This window comes from Trichechus manatus, unplaced genomic scaffold, assembly GCF_000243295.1.
Source record: "Trichechus manatus latirostris isolate Lorelei unplaced genomic scaffold, TriManLat1.0 scaffold00081, whole genome shotgun sequence".
In the NCBI taxonomy this organism is placed as follows: domain Eukaryota; kingdom Metazoa; phylum Chordata; class Mammalia; order Sirenia; family Trichechidae; genus Trichechus; species Trichechus manatus.
Genome location: NW_004444017.1, coordinates 4,390,397 through 4,404,690, shown reverse-complemented (window position 1 = coordinate 4,404,690; position 14,294 = coordinate 4,390,397). Strand labels below are relative to the sequence as shown.

Below are 14,294 nucleotides of genomic sequence, written 5' to 3'. Positions count from 1 at the left end.
CACTTATCTATTGCCTATTTAGTATTTCCCCCCCACCCCTCCCATCCCTGGTAACCAACAAAGATTGTTACATTTTGTGTGTGAACTTTCTCATGCGTTTGTACAACAGAGGTCTCATAATAATATCTGTCCTCTCGTGACTGACTTATTTCACTCAGCATAATGTCCTCCAGTTTCATCCATGTTATGAGATGCTTCACAGATTCATCATTGTTCTTTCTCATTGCATAGTATTCCATTGTGTGTATGTACCATAGTTTGTTTACCCATTCATCTGTTGATGGGCATCTAGGTTGTTTCCATCGTTTTGCTATTGTGAACATTGCTGCCATGAACATAGGTGTGCATATGTCTATTAGAGTGATGACTCTTCCTTCTCTAGGATATATTCCTAGGAGTGGGATTGCTAGATCGAATTGTATGTCTATTTCTAGCTTTCTGAGGAAGCGCTGTATCATTTTGCATTCTGAGGGAGGGTTTTTTGGTAACAATTTCAATTTCTTTAAAGGTATAGACCTGTTCAATTTTCTATTCCTTCTTGAGTCGGTTTTGATAAGTTGTATTTTTCAAGAATTTTGTGCATTTTATGTAAGTTGTCAAATTTATTGGCATAAAGTTGTTTGATATATTATCTTATTGTCTTTTAAATGCATTTAAAATCTGAGTGATATCCCCTCTTTCATCCAGATTACTGATAATTCATGTGTCTTTCTTTTCCTTGATTATAGTCTTCCTAGGGGACTATCAATTTTAGTAATTTTTGAAGAACCATGGTTTGGATTTGTAAATTTTCTGTACATTGTTTGTCTGTTTTATTTCTGCTCTTATCTTTATTATTGTCTTCTTTACTTTGTTTTACTTTTTGTAGTTTCTAAATGTGGAAACTAAGATCATTAAATTTAAACATTTCTTCTTTTCTAATACAGGCATTTAAAGGAATACATTGTACCCTAAGCACTGCTTGAGCTGAATAACACAAAATTTCACGTTCATATTTTCATTTGCATTCAGTTCAAAATAACTTCTCATATTTCTTGTGACGTCTTCTATGACCTATGGGTGATTTAGAATTGTTGGTGAATTTCCAAATATTCGGGGATTTTCTAAATATCTTATTAACTTCTAACTTAATTCCACTGTGGTCAGAGAACAATTCTGACACATTTCAGTCTTCTAAAATTTACTGAGACTTATTTTAGGGCCCAGCACATGGTCTACATTGGTGAACAATCCATATGTACTTGAAAAATACATGTAATCTTTTGAATTGAGTTGTTAGGTATGATGTTCTATAAATGTTAAAGAAAACAAGTTGGTAGTTCAGGTCTTTTTTATTTTTACTGATTTTTTGTTGTTTTTCACTTAATTCTATCAACTTCTGAGAAATGGGTGTTAAAATCTCCAATGATATCTGTCTCTCCCTTTAGTTCTATCAGTTTGTCCTTCGTGAATTTTGAAGCTATGTTATTAAGATGCATACATATTAAGGATTTTTATGTCTTTTTGATGAACTGTCCACTTTATCATTATGATATATCCTTCATCTCTGGGAATACTCTGGAAGTCTCATTAGACTGATATTAATAGCCATACCAGGTTTCTTATGATTACTGTTTGCAAGGTATGTCTTTTCCCATTCTTTAATTTCACCCTATCTGTATCTATTACTGTGTGTCTCTTTCGGCCTTGCTGCTGCTGCTTTGTTTTTTTTAATCCATTCAAATAGTCTCTGTCTTCTAATTGGGGAGGTAAGTCGATTTGCATTTTATGTAAGTATTTATATGGTTGAACTTATATATATCATCCACTGGTCCTTTCTGTTCTTTGTTCCTCTGTTGTCCCTTTCTTGCTTTTTTCTTCTGGGTAAATCAAGTAATTTTTAGTATTACATTTTAATTCCTCTATTGGCTTTTCAGGTTTTTTGTTGTTGTTTTTAACTTTTGGTAGCTGCTCTATGGCTAACAATGCATTTTTAACTTATCAAAGGCTATTTACATTAGAAATTGTACTACTTACTTCATACTTGACACTTCATATTTTCCACTTTACAAATGTTAACAATCTAACAACATAATTCCATGCTCCTATCGTTTGTGTTCCTATGAGTCTGAACTGACCTGATGGCACATAACAACAACATTTTTGTGTGACTGTTGTCACGTCTTTCATTTTCATACACACTATAAATACCACGTTATGTTATTATTTTTGCTTTAAACAGTCTTTTAAGGAAATTATGAGAAAAAAAAATTTTATACATATTTACTCATTTCCCACGTCTAGTGGTCTAGATTCCTTCCTGTAGATTGATGTTCCCATCTGGTATCATTTCTCTTCAGCTGGAAGAACATCCATTAGCATTTCTTGTAGAGCATGTTTTCTAAAGCTGAATTCTTTTCATTTTTGCTTATCAGAAAATGTCTTTATTTTGCTCTAGTTTTTTAAGGGTGTTTTTCATTGGTTATAGAATTCTAGACTGACAGTTTTTTTTTCCTTCAGTACTGTAAAAGATGTTCTATTTTTTTCTGACCTACTTCCGATAAAAATTCAGCTACCAGCTTTAATGTAGTTTTTCTGTATGCACTCTTTTTGTCTGGCTGCTTTTATTTTCCTCTTTTATACTTTGTTTCCAGAAATCTGATTATGATGGTTCTAGACTTGGTTTTCTTTGTATTTATCCTGCTTTGTTTCACTGAGTTTCCAGGATCTCTAAGTCAATTTTTTTTAAATGAAAATTGAGAAATTTTTTTGGCCATTATTTTTTTTCAAATATTTTTTCCTGCTCCAACTTCACTCTCTGGTATTTCAATTACATGTATGTTAGCCCATTTGGTATTGTCCTTATATCCTGAGGCTCTGTTCATTTTGTAAAAATCTTTTTTCTCCCTGTTCTTCAAATTCGATCATTTCTTTTCATCCATCTTAAAGTTCACTGACTTTTTTTTCTGATAGCTTTAATCTATAGAGGCCATCCAGTGAAATTTTCATTTCTATTGTACTTTTTAGTTCTAAACTTTCCACTTTTTAATCATGTTCCTGTCTTGGCTGAGACTTCCTATCTGTTCCATTATCAAGATGATATCTTCCTTTAATTATCTGAACCATATTTACAAGAGTGACTTTAAAGTCTTTCTCTACTAAAACCAACATCTAGGACTTCTCTGAGTTAACTTCTACTGAATGTTTTTCTTGACTATGGGTCAGATGTTACTATTGCTTTGCATATCTGGTAATGTTTTAAATTCAGTACAGGATACTGCAAATGATAAGCTGGAGTCTAGATTTTGATATCATCTGAAGAACATTGATTTATTCTAGTAGGTAGTTCAGTTAATAGTTGATCTCCCTGAACTTGCGTGGGTTTGCTTTTATCCTTTAGGGTTGATCTGTTGACAGCCCAGGGTATTTCCCAGGTCTCTGGATCTTGGTGGGACTCATCCTCCAAACTGTCTCCCATGTTGGTTTTACTGGGACTTTGTTTTACATTTTGTAAGGCTGGCCTTATTGTAGGGCATAATCTCTACTCCTAAGGTTCAGCTTTTCTGTTATTTCAGCTAGGCCTGAAGAGTTAAATAGTTTCTCCAGCTGCGAAGAAGAAAGTACAAACTGGATTTTCAGTTGTAGCATGCTTTGCAAATACTTAGCTTTATCAATTTCAAACTGTTTTCATTACAGTCTCTCATTCGATCCTTACAACAACTTCATAAAGTATCTAAGTATGATTATGCCTGTTTTACAGATAAGCGAATGGACTTAAAATGTAAACACACTCTTTGCTACACAGAGTATCTTACGATGCTCTTTTACTCAGGATCCTCTGATACAAAAAGCTTATGATTAAATGGATGGATTTCTGTATCTTTTACATCCATAGCTTGAGAGAAGTTTTACCCATTTACAGAATGAGTAGCTGCCCAGAAGGTACTCTCTCAAGCACACTAACAGGGAAGGTCCTGAAAGGAAAAGAAACTGAACAAACAAAACAACTCCCACACCGGCATGTTAAATAACAGATTTTTTTTTTTTTTAAAAAAAGAATTGCAGTTAGGTAAAGCCATTAGGTTACCTACCTGTGATAGTTAACCCTTCAAATGATTCTTCTGTGTTTAATAGAAAGGACTAGGGCCAACCTTATACCTCTAGCAAAGAAAAGATGAGGAAGAAGTAAGAAAATAATCCATGTCCTTCCCCTTGGGAGAAAGAGGATGATAGATATTCTTAATTTCATCTCTGCACAGGTGAGGACAATTTCTCATACAAACCATATACTGATAGAAGGAGAGAAGGAATTATAAAAGCTGGAAAAGAGAAAGACTTTGGGAGACCTTTATCAGAAAAGCTTAAGTTCTTAACTTGCAGCTTAGATATTTCTCCAACATTTGATGCTTTTTATATGAAAAGATGATTCATTTAGGAAGTATGATTTTTAAAATTTCTGTTTGGATGTTACATTTAATCCTATTTGGCAAAAAGGTAGAATTGCTTTAGGCTTTAAGGGAGGAGAGAGGCAAGGAACTTTTATAGTTTTTTGTAACTGATTTCAACGCAGGTCACAAGAGAATAAAAAGGTTTGGGGGAAAGCATTTAGTTGTAATGTTCATGTTCCATCTTGTGGGAAGCTGAGCATGATGGTCAAAGTTTAGATGCAGGAAGAGATAAGAGCCCAAGTAATTCTTTAATAAACTCATTTCCACCACTATCCTATAACAACTCAGTGCCCCAACTAAACTGTTAAGTTCTGATGAGATAAAGATGTTAGAAACAGTCTAGATCATAGTTTCTACAAGGTAGGCAGCATAGGAGAGCTGGATATCAGGGTAGAAAGAGAAGGGAAAGAATCAGGGAGTTACCGGACTAGGGAGGAATTCTCAAAGGATAGCTGATCATACATACAAACTTCATAATTTTAACTGGGACCACTCACACCAGTGCTACTTGTTTATAACTCAACCGTATAGCATATTTCGCTTTATTTTTCAGTTCAAGTGTAGAAAATTTCTGTATTAATTTATGTTGATTTCCTCCAAAATATTTAAATGTCTGTATTTTGGCCCACTGTAAAAAAATGTTTCTAACTCTGCTACAAGCCCTTTTTCATGTCTAATGACTCAAATAAAGGCTTCTGGTGGAAGTATAAGGAGCCCTGGTGGCACAGTGGTTAAGCACTCAGCTGCTAACCAAAAGATTGGTGGTTCAAACTCACCAGCCACTCTTCAGGAGAAAGATGTGGCAGTTTGCTTCTGTAAAGATTTATAGCCTTGGAAACCCTATGGAACAGTTGTAAAAATACTCTGTCCTACTGGGTTGCTATGAGTTGGAACAGAACTAATGGCAATGGGTTTGATGAAAGTATAAATAAATATGGCTGTGTAAAAAGTACACATGTTCTTATGTAACTTAGAATGCATTTCAATTCTAATTTTCCCCTCTAAATTGTTATTAGGAGGAAATTTGTGTAAGTATTTTCAATTCATGGTTAATATGAAAAATGAGTCATAAATCCCCACATGGAATTTTTTTTAGTGTCAGTAACCTTACAAATAAATTTTAAAATACATTTGGTATACTACTGGATATCAAAAGGTTAGCATAATTTAAAACAGCTCAATCAAATTATTTAAGGCATAATAGATAATTCACTTACCTACACTATTCTCAAATAGTCTGATTTTTTTCCAATAGCCATTTTATATCACTTTAAACGATTCCAAGCATATTCTATTCTTCTCTATTAAAAGACAAGAATTTTTTAATGCCAGAATTCAGTTTATACTACTTAACTCTTCTTAGGTACATCCGAAAACTTACTTTCTGTCTATGAAAAGTTAGACATTTTTCTTTAGTCAAAAGGCATACTGAGAGTATACAATTTAGCCCACAGAAATTTTGATTTCTCTGCCAATTTTACTCATCTCCAGGGAAGACCAGTCTTCTAAGCATGTCTGTCTAGTTACTTCAGTAGATTCTAATTTATTTTTTAAACCTGTGTGTTGACAGTATCTTTTATATCACAATTCTTTATTTTTTTTTAAGTTCCAATCAACCTAACAATTTAATTCTTACCAGCTTGTTTCATTCTTTGAACGACTTACATCAACCAACAGCTTAAAATTTTATATTATAAAACCAAATGTTTACATTAAAAACTTTCCATGATGCCTGTCTATCTATAAGGTAAGTCAGGAGAACAAAGGAAAAAAAAAAAAAAACTATTAAATGCAGACTCACAGGCAGAGAGTGAGCAAGAGAACAAGAAAGAGACAGTGCATGTATGTGCAACTAATAATAATGTTTGGCACAGTGGCTCAGGGTAGAGACTGCTACCAGTAGACTGGATATGGGATGCTACTGACGAAACCGCTCTGGATTCTCAAAGAAACTAAAGAGCTCCTCCATTCCTTCCTGCAACAAACCAGTTCTCACGGTAGTCAAATTCACAGATTGATAAAAACTTTATTAAAAATGAAAAGTAAGGCTTTAAAGGTTTATTCTGAGTGCCAGCACGGGGTAGGATTGTAATAGGAGTTTGAACACAAGGTAGTGGAGAAGAAATCATCTCATCTAGAACTTGCAATAGTGAACCTCATGATCTGAACTAATACTTAAATTTTATTATTAGAGTTATTATTTTATTATTTCTTTCCCCTCCCATTCTTTCCTTTCATTCTTAAGGGAAAGAGGCTAACATAAGAGTGGAATAAAAACATAATGGCTAACAAAACCACAGCATAAGGAAAAGAAGAACTGCTGTGGGATCTGCCAATAAAAATGTTCCTTCTCTTCAGGGTTGGCTAAACAACTCAAACGTTTCTAATGAACCACTGGCAGGCCACCAATTGAACAGTTTTACATCTCCCCGAACTCATGGCTACCATTTATCTGTAGCAGACACACAGAATTTACAATCATAAATGGTAGGGATAGAAAAAAACTATCAAGTCATTCATTTCTGTTTGACTAGGTCAGGATTATTCCAGAAAACTAGACTCTTCTATTGCTTTGCTCTTTTCTACACAAATGGGCCAATTTCCTTTTTCTTGGGAAAGACTATTTCTTATTCCAGATTCAGAGTCACACATATGCATGTTTCAGTCTCTTTGTACACCGTGTTCCCCTCATGTTTCCTCTACATTTCAATTTTTATGGTTATCCTACGCAAGTTTCTTTACTTCTTCAATTATCAGTAGTTAAACAATTTAAAACTTTAAAAAATGGTAGGTTCTGCCATGATGGCACAGTGAAGACTCTGGTTATCATTGCCAAAGGCCACAGGTAAGGTATTATCTTAATTATCTTAAATTTTACTTAAATAAGTTTGTTTTACTATAAATCATCACCAAGAAATACTTAAAACAAGCTAATAAGTAGTTAATTATTAAGTGCTTACTGTGAGAGTCACTGCTCTCAATTCTGTATATTAACTCATTTCTTATTTGATTCTCATGAAAACCCTATAAGTCGAGACAATTATCCTCATTTTACAAATGCAGAGACTAAGTAAGGAATGGAGAGGTTAAATAACTTGCTGAGGTCACAGAGCTAACAAGTAGCAGAGTCAGAATTCAGACTCAGGCTCTTCTATTCCAGGAAGTATGCTCTTAAACCACATACAGTAAGTAATTAGAGGCAGATATTACGCAGAACTACTTGGAGGGAACAAAGTAACTTATAAATTGACAACAGAATGAATACATTCTGAGGAAAGTTGTAGAAACCAAGACTTGCACTCAAGCCCAGATCAGATAATCTGCAGAACTTGTTCAACATATGGAGCAAGGGAGAGTCCAGAACACAGCAGGAGAGAAACTCTTCCCTTTGTCAACTACTTAGCAAGAAGATATTGAAAGTTTACTCTATCAGTACTCACCATACGTCACATATAGTGCTTTGGGTTAACTGTTTTGTTTTTAATTGGAGTTTCACCAATCATTATTTTATATTTATATGCCAAACAGGGTCAGCAAAAAAGAGGAAGACCCTCAACGAGATGGACTAGAACACAGTGGCTGCAACAATAGGCTCAAGCAAATGACTGTGAGCATGGTGCAGGACGGCCAGTGTTCTGTTCTGTAGTACACAGGGTCACTATGAATTGGAACCGACTCAATGGTACCTAACAACAACAACAATGCCAAACTTTAAAAATTCACATTAAAAAAAAAAATACACAGGGATTTCAATTCATTGTCCTGAATGGAGAAAAGAGGATAACAATTGTTGCTCCCCACTCCTGGTAAATCCGTGTGGGCTGGTCTGCAGAGCAATGTAAACAGATTTGTTAAGAACTAACATTCTCTCAACAGCATATTTGGATACAGGATTAGTCCTAAAGCATTGGGATAATTTATTAAAAGGCAAGGTATTAAATATGCATTTTACTAAGATAAGAAAATGAAAGGTGACACAAAGCGGAGATTCAAGTGCAAATTAAAGCAAGAACTCCTTTAACAACTTTAAGATGGTATAATCTACATGACATAAAACTCTTGGAAAATCTGTCTAAGAACATCATGATGCCACAGGAATACATCCTGAACAAATGAAGATGATTTAAGAGATAAGTCATCTGACAGAGCCAGGTTTTAACACTTTGTTTCTAGAACTTTTATTTAACGTTTGCTTTAAAAATTTCTATACCATTTATAAATTTCTTTGCATACTTTAATTATTTCCCTCATTTCTTATTGTGTGTGTTTTTTTATTTGACTGGTAAGTTTTGCTAATCACAGTATTTTTCAGAAATATAATTTCCCACCTGGATTGGTAAGGGAAGTTCATAATACAGTTTAGTACTGTGGTACATAAAAGTTCATATGCAATTTTCATTTTATGGTTTGAAGTTAAGCATTCTCAAGAAATTCTGTGCTATCTTCTCAAAGTCCTAACAACAAAGTAAATTCCTATAAATGTACACCATTATTTTGTTATAAACATCTATTTGAACTGAGTAGGGAAGATCTGACACGTAAAGTTAAGATACTGACGATTACTGAAAACAAAACAAAACAAACAAAACTTAGATACTGGTGCTTTAACAAGGCCTATTTATGCTTATGAATATCACATCTTCCATTCTTCTTAAGGACTTTGGGCCTTGATATAATTTTCTTCTCAACTTCATCTCCTACCTTGTTCTAAGAAGGATTCTGAGACCTCTTCAAACCTAATGATTTTACTCTCTACTGCTCAAGAGTTATCTCTACTACTCTACCTCAAAATACCAAACTTTGAATTTTCCATTCAGTGATAAAAACTGTGTCTTACACCTTTTTCACTAACTTGCTCCTAATAAACATATTCACCAACTTTTTTTTCACGATGATACTCAGAACCCCAACCTTCCCTATTCTCCCACTATATAAACCTATTTCTGGCTCCACTTACTAATCACTTCTAAGAGTAGATCATTCATAATGCTTTTCTAAAAGGGGAGATTCTCTCAACTTTCACTGTGGCCTAATAATCCGTAAGAAAAGGTGACAACCCAAAATGTACTTCTTCATTTCAACCCTTGGGTTCCTGTCACAATATTACAATAATCATGTCCCATGAAAATTTCATGCTAAGAAAGGTATCATGCTAAGTTATCATGGCAGCATCCTCTGTTACTCTATAATTCTGGTATTCAATATTCCTTCAAGTAGCAGAAAAAGAAGAGATAATGTTAGCTGGGTTGAGAAAAGTTTATTTATTTTATGATAATGAGACTGTGTATTTATGCACAGAAGAAGGAACTACTGGAGAGGGAGTAACTGCTTATATGAGAGAAAACTGACAGAGGAAGATTGCAGAGGAGAGGAACAGTGTTAGAATTCATGCTAAAGAAGCTAACCTATGCCTTATGAAGGAGAAAGGGTATCTCTCCTCTGAGACAGAAGACAACAAAAATAGAAATAACTTTTAAAGTAAAAAAGGTAACTGAGGAATGCCAGGATAGACTTGGCTTTAGTAAAATGGAGTAAAGACTTTAGTTAAATATGAGTGTTGGGGATGGAAAAAAGACAGTACCATTGGATCTTCAAATAAGACATACTTGTTCTCAAGAGAAGGAAGTCAGAATTTCTCAAAAAGTCACAGAGAAGAAAAAGGAGCATCTATTAAGTACAGTCAGATGTATACTTGCTTCAAAACAGATTATAATCCTAGGGAGCCACAGGATGGGGCAAGTAGGAAAATGATGCACATCAAGGTTTTACTAAAAGTACAAATTGAGTAAAAACTGGCTGGAAAGTATGGTAAAAGGTTGATTATTGAATCTGGGGGATACATATATGGGGGCTCATTATACAATCCTCTCTACTTTTATGTACCTTTGGAAATTTTTATAATAAAAAATTATTTTAAAAACTTGCCTAGGCATCATATGATCTCAGAACCAACAATTTTCTCACCTAGCAAACTCACCAGTTTGCCTGAACTTTCGAGAAGATTTTAGATATCTCACAGACAATTGGACAAAGATACATATACTCTAGAGGCATTTAAAATTTACTGAAGAGAAGGAAAAAAATAATTCTATCTGACCAGATTTGTTTCAAATTTGACCACGTTTGCTCTGGAGAGTGAGAAAAACAAGTTATGAAAATTAGGCTAAGTGCGTTAACTGTAATAAACAAAGCAGAAGATAAAAGCAATGAGGAAAAGTATTTCTACTAAGCATACGTCTGAAGAATAAGGTTATAAACACTTACTTCATCTCCAGAACTTCCTCTAAATGTTTTCTTCTCTCTGCCCGAAGATTAGTCAAATGAGTTTCCTTTTCTGCCAGTGACTGTTGGGTGGAGGACAGCTTTGCTTTCATGGATTCTAGTTCCTGCTTTACTTTCTCCATGGCCATCAGTAACTCCTCCACCTGTGATAAATATGGAAAAGGAAAAAAAAAATAACATCTTGTTTAATTAAAGTCAGAGAAGCAGGCAATGGGCAAATACCAGGGTCCACACGTTTGAAAATACACAGGAGCGCATCTTCAATTCTGTACTTTTCTGGATCAGACATACAAATGAAAAAATATATTGCAGATAATAAAATAGATCTCTGATGATCCCTCCATTATATTTCTTTTCAGTTTAGGTCAGAAAGAACTTCATTTTATTTTTAATACATGTAAGGGCATATAGGAGCCCTGGTCGCGCAGTGTTTAAAAGCTCAGCTGCTAACCAAAAGGTTGGCAGTTCGAATTCACCAGTAGCTCCTTGGAAACCGTATGGGGCAGTTCTACTCTATCCTGTAAGGTCACTACGAATCAGAATTGACTTGACGACAATGGGTTTGGTTTTGGAAGGGCATATAAGTCATCAGTTCAAGTCATCACATTCTGCCGTAGACAATTACTTTTTAGGAAGTTTTCCGAAAATGATCCAGAAATTTCCCTGAAAATAATAATATAACACAAATAAAAATATAAGGAACAGACTCATAATAAATATTTATAGGAAGATTTTAGAAAATAAAAGATATAAACTTGACTAATAACAGATTCAGTACACACATAAACAATCTTTTTTCATCTAAGCCAAGATTTTCTTGTTTCACTGTTAAAAAGAATTTCTTTTTTTAAAAAAACAGCTAAAATTCAAACAGACAATTTCTTGTTCTAAATCCAAGTAGGCAGAGTTTTTAAAGAAAGCAGGAAGGAAAGGGGAAAAAAAAGACCAGTTAGAAGAAGGTAGAATGCTAAAAAAAAAAAAACCCTGAAGAAAAGACTTGATAGAAGCAGATCTGAAAAAAAACAAAAACTCCAAGAGAAAGAAGACATAATACCAAAACATGGCAAAAAGAAACTAAGAGAGCAAGGTATGTACTTAATCAGTCATTTCCACTTACGCTGGGTGGTCCCCAAATCAGCATCATTTAAATAAACAACATTCATTTTAATTCAGAAGCAAAAAAAAAGTCATGTTATTAACAAAAACTAACCAAAACCGGGTAAGCAACCAGTCAACTGCACCTGAGTTTATGTCAGGTTGCTGTTTACCAAGAAATAATCTTGGTGAAAACAAACCTTTTCAGAGGAGGAGGTAGAGGTAAGTAGAGGTTGGACATCTGCCATTCACTGACTCCTACAAAGAACCAATTTGTGTGATACAAAAACTGAGAGCACCTTAGAGGCAAAACTGCAGAATGACAAATCTGAGTTATTAACATACCTCTCAGTGTTAGTGTTTCATACCAAAACAAAATCCCCATGTTGACTGGTAACAGCTGCTAAACACTGATGGTAAACAGACAGATTTAGTTTTCTGGAAACTGAGTAACTTTACTTTGTTCATCTTTTCCAAAGTGATCAAGTTAATGTCTTCAGCTAATAGTGTCCTCACAGTCCCAGCTGCTGCAAGAATATATGTTATTAAGCAGATCACTTGGATATATATTCACATAACAGTAAGTATTACATACATATACACCACTGACCACCCTTTGGAAAATTGCCGGTAAGGATGATGCAATTTTATCAGTTTAATTCATAAGAAATCCTATCTAGAATTGGGTACAACTGATACACGTGTTATATTCTTATAATTACACAAAATCAGTTATCGATAGCACCATTTACAGGACTGCAACGGGTTTGGTTAACGGGTCTACGACATAAAGTGTGGGATACATCTATCTTTTATGAATTAAACAGATCTCAAAAGACGCTTTCCCTATCCCTGTCTTTCACTACCCTAGGCAACCAATGGTATCACAGTTCTATAACTCTGGAGAGATAGCTGATGTGTACACAAGCAAACATGTACAAATAATCTAATCCTTTTTCTACACAAAAGGAAGCTGTAATACTCTGTGATACTCTTATGCATCTAAAATTTGTAGTAAACTTTTTATTTGAGTAAAACATATGTACAGAAAAATACTAACCAACAACAACCAGTTGCCATGAAGTCAATTCTGATGCATGATAACCATGTTTGTCAGAGTAGAACTGTGCTCCACTGAGTTAAAAATGTAAAGTTGATAAATGCACAGCATGAAGAATTTTTACAAAGTGAATACACCTATATAGTCAAGACACAGATCAATAAACAGAGCATTACCAGTATTTCAGAAGGCCCCCACACCTCCATTACAGATAAAGAAGTAACTATTGGGGGGCAGAGCCAACATGGCACTATACACAGAATCATCAAGCGGTCCCTCCACAGCAAAGACCTGAAAAGCTAAGCAAAACAGACAAATGTCAATCCTGGAATGCTAGCCATCAAATGAAGATATAAAGAACTCAACCAAGCACTGAATGGCATAAATAACTGACAGAAAACAGAGAGCAAGGAGAGTTACGAGTGGAGGTCCTCTATCAGCTAACGAGTACAGAGCCACCATCTTGGACTCAGAGATCGGCAGACAGGGAGTACGGGAAACCAGATTCATGGAGCTCCCAGCAGGAGACAGAGCACCCAGTAACCAGCAAGATATGCTTTTCCACCCTCTACCATGCCTCCCCCTGCTCGGCGTTTGCTGCCTTCCAGCTGGCCCATCCGTGGCTTACTGGTGGGTCGATTCCTGGCTTCCCAGAGGGCTGACTGGCTAGTTCCCGGCGAGTCGATTCCCAGCTTCCCAGAGGGCTGATTCACTGCTTCCCAGCAGGCCGATTCACTGCTTCCCAGCAGACTGATCTGGGACTTCCTGGGGGACCGATTCGCTGCTTTTGGGTGGGCCGATTCCCAGCATCCCACAGGGCTGATTTGCTGCTTCCCAGCAGGCCGATCTGAGGTTTCCCAGCAGGCTGATTCACTGCTTCTAGGTGGGCCAATTCACGGCTTCCCAGAGGGCTGATTCCTGGCTTCCCAGACAGCTAATTCACTGCTTCCCAGCAGGCTGCGACTGTGGCACAGTAGGCGCCAGTGCCGAGCAGTGCAGATTTGCCCCGCCCACACCAGCTGGCTTCTTCACTACCATTTCTTTGTTGCTAGTGTTGCTTTTTTCAGCCCCTTTTGGTTTCTTCCATGCCTCTCACCAGTTTCCCCTCCTTTCTCTTGAACACCTGACTCTGTGTGCCATCTTTGCTTCCTCTTTACAGGCTGTAAAGCACCGCTCAGCTGGGGAAATGCGTCCCCAGTCTGCACCACCACGCTGGCGGAATTCCTGGGGACTTTTTTTTCCTCTTTTTTATTCTTCCCCATTTCTCATTTTCTTGTCTCTTTCTAATTATCTTCTTTTCCTGTCTCCTGAATACCTGGCTCTGTGAATCACTTCCACCCCTTCTAGCCAGGCTGTACTGTGTGGCTTAGGAGCTGCTTCCCAGGTCTGTGCAGCTGCGCCAGTGGGATCCCTGGGAGCATTTTCTTTTT

General features: G+C 35.9%; 1 protein-coding gene across 1 annotated transcript in view; it reads right to left on the bottom strand.

Moving 5' to 3' along the window:
* ERC1 (ELKS/RAB6-interacting/CAST family member 1) overlaps positions 1 to 14,294 on the bottom strand; it is a 541,536-nt gene that overhangs the window by 193,850 nt on the left and 333,392 nt on the right. Inside the window, exon 15 of the mRNA XM_004381205.2 lies at positions 10,692 to 10,852. Coding sequence (XP_004381262.1) covers positions 10,692 to 10,852 — 161 coding nt within the window. The remainder of the gene's footprint in view (positions 1 to 10,691; positions 10,853 to 14,294) is intronic.